The sequence below is a fragment of the Polistes dominula genome, unplaced genomic scaffold (assembly GCF_049000335.1).
Source record: "Polistes dominula isolate Pdom_NZ unplaced genomic scaffold, Pdom_raw_medaka contig_49, whole genome shotgun sequence".
Taxonomy (NCBI): domain Eukaryota; kingdom Metazoa; phylum Arthropoda; class Insecta; order Hymenoptera; family Vespidae; genus Polistes; species Polistes dominula.
This window is the reverse complement of record NW_028300914.1, coordinates 6143149-6151248: the sequence shown is the minus strand read 5'-3', so window position 1 is coordinate 6151248 and position 8100 is coordinate 6143149. Positions and strand designations below refer to the sequence as shown.

General features: G+C 33.6%; 1 protein-coding gene across 3 annotated transcripts; it reads right to left on the bottom strand.

The window, feature by feature from the left end:
* Positions 1-180: 180 nt before the first annotated feature.
* LOC107065056 (deubiquitinase DESI2) lies at positions 181-4396 on the bottom strand. Of its 3 annotated transcripts, XM_089169942.1 has the most exons (7): positions 3828-4396; positions 3013-3192; positions 2875-2947; positions 2695-2792; positions 2460-2597; positions 2210-2357; positions 181-2076 (listed from the first exon to the last, which is right to left on the bottom strand). In XM_089169942.1, exons 2-7 carry the CDS (start codon positions 3133-3135, stop codon positions 2009-2011), a joined length of 648 nt encoding a protein of 215 aa, XP_089026068.1. In that variant the 5' UTR covers positions 3136-3192; positions 3828-4396; the 3' UTR covers positions 181-2008. The 3 variants fall into 3 exon arrangements, with proteins under 3 accessions (XP_089026068.1, XP_089026066.1, XP_089026067.1); XM_089169940.1 differs by having other exon boundaries at positions 181-2357; positions 3828-4391; XM_089169941.1 differs by having other exon boundaries at positions 181-2357; positions 3013-3122; positions 3828-4391.
* Between the last annotated feature and the right edge of the window lie 3704 nt (positions 4397-8100).

Here is an 8100-nt window from a genome sequence, read left to right as displayed (position 1 = left end):
TTATGTTTCGCATTTACAGGCAAAGTGGACGTTATACGCTTTTAATATAATTGACATTTCTATTAGACAATTTCGTATACAGAACGTAATGTTACAAAAAACCGTACTATTTATCACTGCGGAAAATGCTGACAAGAATAAATAACAAATATACAAAATACAGAATAAATATAAAATGAAAACTTTTCAATGAAATATTTAATCACAACTCTTTCCACTATTTTATATAAAGATTTAGGCATGTCTACTATTTTGCTTATACTTCTTTTTTTGCCATGTTAATGTTTGTATTATGAAGTCTCTCTTACAGTTTCGTTAGAGTATACAGATGATTAATAATAATAATAATAATAATAATAAATACTTTTCACATATATATACCCATAAATATATGAGCGTGTGAAACATTTTGAACTAACAAAATTCATTTTTAATATTTTTTACATTTTTTGTAAATACATGTACATATATTCGTACGAAATGAATTTTCATATTGGCATATTTCATATGATTCAGTAAACTATAGTTTATTAAATTTACTGTATGCCCAAGATAAAAATGTCACGTGTACGCACTTTCGCACGCATTTACGTATGCATATATGAATTATATAAACGTATTTTATATATGTACTATAATTATAAATCTTTTTATTCTATTCAAAGGAGATAATTTTAATGGAGAATTTATCTATAAAATACGCAGTTATTATAAATATGTTCTTGAGAAACTAAAGTAAATTTATCAAACTTTCGTGGATTCGTTTAAAACTACTGAGAGATATAATACTTTAGAAGAAAATTTTTAATTTACAATTCATTCTTATATCTCCGACTACGACGTACGCTTTAGACAGAATTTTGTTCTGAAAGTTAATATAATTATTACATAATTTCAAAACATATATATGATCAATATATTCTTGGACATTTAATATTGTTAGTAGAAATATTAGGCGACAAGTAAGAAACATAATGCTAGTATATTACGCATTTTTACATGCCTAACTTTTACTGTAAAATGCACCAAATGGAAACAAAATGCATTTTTTCTCTATCTTTTTTTCTTCTTTTTTTTTATTTGTTTGTTTGTTTGTTCGTTACTTTACTACAAATTAATTTTCTCTTTTTTAACGTGTAACATTATAAATTTGATGTCAACAACAGTTTTAGTAACATTAGTAATCCTTTTGACAGTATTTTATTAAATTCATCCAGCTACAAATCTGGCAAAAGCCTCTGAAACAACACCTTGACTTTTTTTTTCTTCTGTGTTTACATTTTTAAATTTTACATAGAATCGTGCAAAATACTGTGTTATCTTTTTTTACAAAAAAAAATTTAGCGTTATTTTTGTTGATGAAAATTTGGAATAATGAAATACCGAATTACTAATCACATGTATATTAAAAATAAATCGATAAATGCCTTTCAAGAAAATGATTGAAAAATTATCATTAGTAAATGCACTAATCGTTTTCGTAAATCCATTCGACATAATTCAATGTTTTAATGGCTATTATTTGCAATTATATAAAAAGATATTAAATATACAAAGATTAAAAAAGAATAAATACATACATATAGTATTATGATAATAATAATAATGAAAAATATGAAACCGTTAAATGTAAACAAAATGAAATATGAGTTTTGATTATAAAAGATAAGTTAATCATAATAATCCTATAAAAGTTTCTGCGATAAATTGAAAAGTGCTCATCAAAAAATTTATAATTTGAAATAGAATTTAAACAAAGAATATGCTTTTCAATGGCTACAAAAATCTGATGAAACATAAATGAAATCTGAACTCTTCTGACCAATAAACTTGTCAGTCTCAGGTATGGCTTTGATTTGTAGGTAATTATCTATTTATTATATAACTATTAACCAAAGAACACACGCGACCTGTATCCTGTCGTCGAAAATTTGTTAGACGACACGTTGCAGGGAAGGCAATTCTCTGAGTACTAATAAATTTATCAGCGGCATTGAGAAGTACAATGTCAAGTTTGTACCCTCGAGTGACATTCGAATTGCCTGGATATCAATTTCTTCCTGGCGATATACGAGCCTGTTGTAATAAAATTTGTCTTCGTCACGATGCGTAAATAGTCTCTATAAAGTATACCTCCTAGGATATTCTAAACTTTTCTCGTCTGTAGTATTAGCCAAATGTTACAAGGAAGTATCGGAAGGCGGTGTACCTTCATGATGGCTGACTTGATTTAAAGAATGCTGAAGGGCATCGGGAGTTAACCATTCTTTTGGGAGACAACGCTGCAAAAATGGTACGCACGAACTGAAGTATGCCAAACGATTAACCCATCCTGGGATTTCTTGGCCACATAGAATCTAAAGAATAAAATATCAATTAAAATATAATTAAATGTGATTTAATAAACAAACTATCTGCTATACATTGCAGTACTGCTATAATAATTAAATAAGGCATACCAATGTAAGCTGACTACTAAAATGATTACAATTTTTATTCATCAAGTGATAACGATCTCCCCTAAAATCCTTTCCTAATTCATTTACAATCCTTGTAACATCTTCCTCTGTAAAATCTGTATACCCAATGTGTACTGACTGTCTATAAGATATATTCAAATAAAAAAATACTTAGAGTCATTGTAATTCAACAGGCAACACACACACGATTGTTGTGATAAAATAAAAAATATACATGCCTGTATCTAAATTGTTCACCAAGTTCTTCCGCAACTCTAGGAGTTATTTCAAAAATGCCGGATTTAGGTTTTGGATGACCACCATAGGCATATTCTATACAAAATTATATCATCAAAATAAATTAAATTGAAAAAATCATTGATATAAAAAATAATCATTGATGAAAATGATATACCTGTCCCATATATTTCAACACCCGAATGAAAAACTCCAAGTCCGATTGGAGTTGTATATTCGTTTATCCAATACTGAAAGTATTATATGAATGAAAAATAAGCATTGTATGTACACAAATTTCTTGTACTTCTATTACCATATCATAAACATTGAGAATAATCGGTTCACGCGCCATTTTTGGTATCAGTTCTTCGCTATCTCGTGGATAGCCCAGACAACTGGGGAAGGAAAGATTACAGCCAAGACCTGATGAAAACATCGTAGGATACTTGTACTTTAAGCGGTGAACAGCAGGACTATCTACGTTCCAGTACACCTAATAAGCAAATATATACTCTAGTTACATTGCCAAACCTAAGCAAATATAGCCATAATACTTCAGAAATCCTTCTAATGCCTCTGTAGATTAATTTCCATTATTTTTCAAATTATTATACTATTGATTATTACTTTTGCTATTTATGCAGGTACAATTAAATATCTTCATGCGTATTTTTAAAGAACATTAATTAAAAAACAATAGTATTTAAATACTCTTCTATAAGAATTATGAATTATATTTACAATTTCTATTTAATTTATTGTTCTATATTGATATTGCAGTACAAGAATAAGGTTTTCTATATAAAAGTAATAACAAAATTAGAAATGAAAAGCTATTAAAATATTTCCTAACAATGTTTTGATAAATGCATTGATGATTTAAAAAGCTCTGTAAGCATTTATAAATCTAATATTACAACTCTAAGAATATATAGATATGTATTTGTATCTATAGTTTTTAATGTAAATATACAACAATACATAAAGTTTCAATTAAACTACTCTATTAGTTAAAAGTAAACATTATTGCAAAACAAAAATAAATAAAAAAACATTATTCTAAATATACTCGTAACAATGTATCTGTCGACTAAAAATAACTATAAATAAAATAACAAATCAGTTCACCTGAGAAAGCAGGAATTTAAAACACCTTCTCACATTCCACGTTCTATTGTAGGAATGGTTAACATTTTACACAAATTTTCGAAAGGTTGTTGACATCAAGTAACGCATCTGAGTATCATATGATTTTTTAATATTGTATATTCCTTGAAAATAGTCTTCTTTTTCTAGCTCTAATGCTTCTCATTTATTTTATTCTGGAAAACGTATAACCTAAATTTTTTTGTATTGCCATAAGAGTTGCACAATGACAGTAGTCAATTTTTGCATTAAACAATGAACAATATTATATATAGTCGATGCATTAGCTCGTTTTTTAAACGCGCTAAGAATAATTCGGATGAATCATTATAACTTAAATTTCATTTGTTACGAGATTTAGTATCCTTTGTTTAATTGAACACTGTTAGGTCAATTTAAACCGTTATTATATGCATTAATACTAAAGACCTGTCAAATATATATTTAACACTCGAGTAACGACTGAGGCTATATGAGAAATACTAAATGCCATTTTGCTTTAAATCGTTTCTTGGAGTATAAAACAATATTAAGGGGAAATAGCACCACAATCTCGAAATCTGTGGTGTAGCGGTACGACCGATGGTCGCGCCATCTAAGTTACTAGAAGGCTAGGGAACCACGCTAGCAAGTGTGGTCACCAGACGAGTACAGTCTGTGCGTAGCCGTCGAGAAGTGTACAACAAAGAAAAGCAAGTCGCATCCTAACAATAAAGATCATAAAACAAATTCAGTCTAATATTATCTTTACTATAGAGAAACCCTCTACAGTAAATTGGTGCCGAAACCCGGGAACGTCCGCGTAAAAAAATAAAAAAATAATACAAAAACTAAAATAGAAAAAATAATAAAAAAGAAGAACAATGGCGCAACCAACCAGCGAAGCCAACGTGGCCCGTGCCGATACCGACACAAAGGAAGTCAACGCCAGTGAGTTTAGAAATATAACGCTTCCAGCTTTTTGGAAAGAGGAACCAAATTTATGGTTCGTAATGTTGGAAAAGGAATTCACGGCGTACAACGTTAAATCGGATGCCGTAAAGTTTTCAGCGGTGCTAAGGAATTTGGATACCACGCTGATAAGAGAGGTACACGACATCTTAGCATTCCCCCCCGAGCAATGTACGTATACACATTTAAAGGAAGCCTTAATACACAGACTAACTAAATCCGACGAACAACGGCTAAGGCGATTGTTAATGGGAATTGAGTTAGGAGACAAAAAACCGTCCGAACTTTGGAGAGAAATGAAACGCCTAGCAGGTGATAGTGTTAGCGAAAAAATGCTCCTAACGTTATGGATGCAAAGGATGCCAACCAGGATACAAGAGATCCTCGCCATTGCAGACGAAATTACGTCACCTGCAAAGTTAGCGGAAATGGGTGACAAGATCCTCGGGAGAGAGCGTCTGCCGGAAACGGCCGCCATTACTGAAGCAGCGCCAATAAGAAGTACCGCTCAAACAACAACCAACAGCGAGGTAGCGGAAATCAAGCGGGAAATCGCGCAACTAACAGAGAAGATGGAAAAATTGATGCGCGGCAGAAGAAGGTACCGAAGTTTCCGCGGAAGATCCCGAAGTAGAAGCCGATCATCAAGCAGACACCGAAACAATGACGGCCTATGTTATTACCACTGGAAATTCGCGGAACAATCGTGGAAGTGCAGACCCCCGTGCAAGTGGACAGGCCCGGATAAAAGAAAGCCTTCGGAAAACTAATGCAAGCGTCTCAAATAGAGGCAGTTGACGACGCGACGAGAAACCTGCGCCTCATGGTAAATGATAGGAGAACAGGAGCATGTTTTCTGATAGACACTGGTGCAGACGTCTCAGTGATTCCACGTACTTCGATAAGTGAAACCAAAGACAATACGTGTAAGTTATACGCGGCAAATGGTGCAGAAATAGACACATACGGAAAAAAACTTTTAAACTTAAATCTTGGACTCCGTCGAGATTTTTCATGGAGATTCATTATAGCGAATGTTTCTAAAGCAATAATAGGCGCCGATTTCTTGCATTTTTATAATTTATTACCTGATTTAAGAAACAAAAAATTGTTGGACGGCAATACATTGCTTTCTAGGAAAGCAGAATTAGTAAGTATTGACGTTCCAACCATTTTGACCATTAACTGTAATAGTCCGTATTTAGAACTTTTTAGGGAGTACGCAGATTTAACGAAACCAACCTCAAAGAAACCCATCAGCCACACGGTGAAACATCATATTATCACAAAAGGTCCTCCAATAGCAGAGAGAGCAAGAAGGCTAAATCCGGAAAAACTGCGAATCGCACAAGCCGAATTTCAGCAACTAGTCAACGAAGGAATCTGTCGCCCGTCCAAGAGTCAATGGGCGAGCCCTCTGCATATGGTACCAAAGAAAAACGGCGAATGGAGGCCATGTGGAGATTATAGGCGACTAAATAGCGTTACGGTACCAGACAGGTACCCCATTCCACATGTACACGACGTCACGCAACAATTTCGTGACTGTAACATATTTTCTACAATAGACTTGTCTAGAGCATATCACCAAATTCCGTTGGCTGAGGAAGACATAGAAAAAACAGCGGTAATCACACCTTTTGGCCTGTACGAATACACAGTGATGCCTTTCGGTTTATGTAACGCGGCGCAAACATTCCAAAGGTTTATGAACATAGTATTAAGCAAATTAGATTTTTGTGCCTGTTACATAGATGACATAATTGTAGCGTCTAAAAATAAGGAATCCCATGAAAAACATCTGCGTGCAATATTCGATAGACTTAGGCAATATGGACTAACAATAAACATTTCAAAGTGCAATTTTTTTCAAAATAGCGTTAACTACTTAGGTTATAAGATAGATAATAAGGGTATAGCGCCGTTGGATGAGCGAGTCCACGCTATACAAAACTATACAAAACCAAAGACTGTTTCAGATATGCGACGTTTCCTTGGGGTAGTGAATTTTTATAGGAGGTTCTTACCAAAGGCTGCAGAATGGCTTGATCCACTTAACAAATATATGGTAGGTGCCAAGAAGCACGACAAAAGACTGGTAGAATGGAATCAAGCAGCGGAAGAAGCTTTCAAAAAAGCCAAAGAAGCAATTGCCAAAGCAACAAGAGGATGACGAACTAAAGAATATTTTGGCAGAAGAAAAATGGAACCTGCAGAAGATTTTCCTCGATAGCTCTGATAAATACATATATGGCGACATAGTAGGAAAAAGCATAAGACCATACGTTCCAGTCTCTTTACGGAGGCAGATTTTTAAGAACGTACACAATTTGTCACATCCCAGCGGCAGAGTAACAAAACACCTTATAGGAAAAAGCTTCATGTGGCCAAAGATGAACAAAGACATTGCAGAATGGTCAAGTACATGTTTAGCATGCCAAAAGTGCAAAATAAGCCGTCATAACAAACAGGTACCTTCGAAAATAGAAGTACCACAAGGACGTTTCGAACATGTGCACATAGACATAATAGGTCCATTACCAACGATTAAAAATATGAGATACTGCCTAACTATGATCGATAGGTTTACTCGATGGCCAGAAGCAATTCCAATGCCAGATACCTCAGCAGATACAGTGGCAACAACATTCTATTCGCAGTGGATTTCGAGATTTGGTTCTCCTATTACAATTACAACTGATCAAGGAACACAATTTGAAAGTCAACTGTTTGAAGCATTAACCAAATTAGTCGGAGCGAAAAGAATTAGAACAACAGCATATCACCCTGCATCAAATGGAATGATAGAAAGATGGCACAGATCACTTAAAGCAGCAATAATGTGCCACGAAGAAAAAGACTGGGTAGGAATATTACCAACAGTGCTCCTTGGTCTACGCACAAGTCTAAAAGAAGATATAAAAGCTTCAGCTGCGGAATTGGTATATGGTGAAAACATCAGACTACCAGGAGAATTTTTCCTCAGCGAAGAGCTATTACAAGATCCACACATATTCCTAGAAAAATTAAGACAACATATAAGGCAAATCAGACCGATACCCACAGCACACCATATCAAAAAGAAACATTTTATTCAGGATAGGTTGTATACATGTACGCACATATTTTTAAGGGTCGACGCTGTAAAAAAACCATTAGAAGCGCCTTACGAAGGTCCATACGAAATTATACAAAGACTTACAGATAATATTTTCAAAATTAACTATAAAGGAAAACATATAAATGTATCTATAGAAAGACTAAAACCAGCGTTTGTCGAAAAAGATTGCAATACCGATTCGTA

What these genes read in the sequence shown, in the direction of transcription:
- LOC107065056 (XM_089169942.1), bottom strand. Translation starts at nt 3,135, where the DNA reads ATGTTTTCATCAGGTCTTGGCTGTAATCTTTCCTTCCCCAGTTGTCTG. An exon ending in TTCTCAATGTTTATGATATG is followed by an intron (nt 2,948 to 3,012) that starts GTAATAGAAGTA and finishes TAATACTTTCAG; the next exon opens with TATTGGATAAACGAATATAC. An exon ending in TTAGTAGTCAGCTTACATTG is followed by an intron (nt 2,358 to 2,459) that starts GTATGCCTTATT and finishes TTTATTCTTTAG; the next exon opens with ATTCTATGTGGCCAAGAAAT.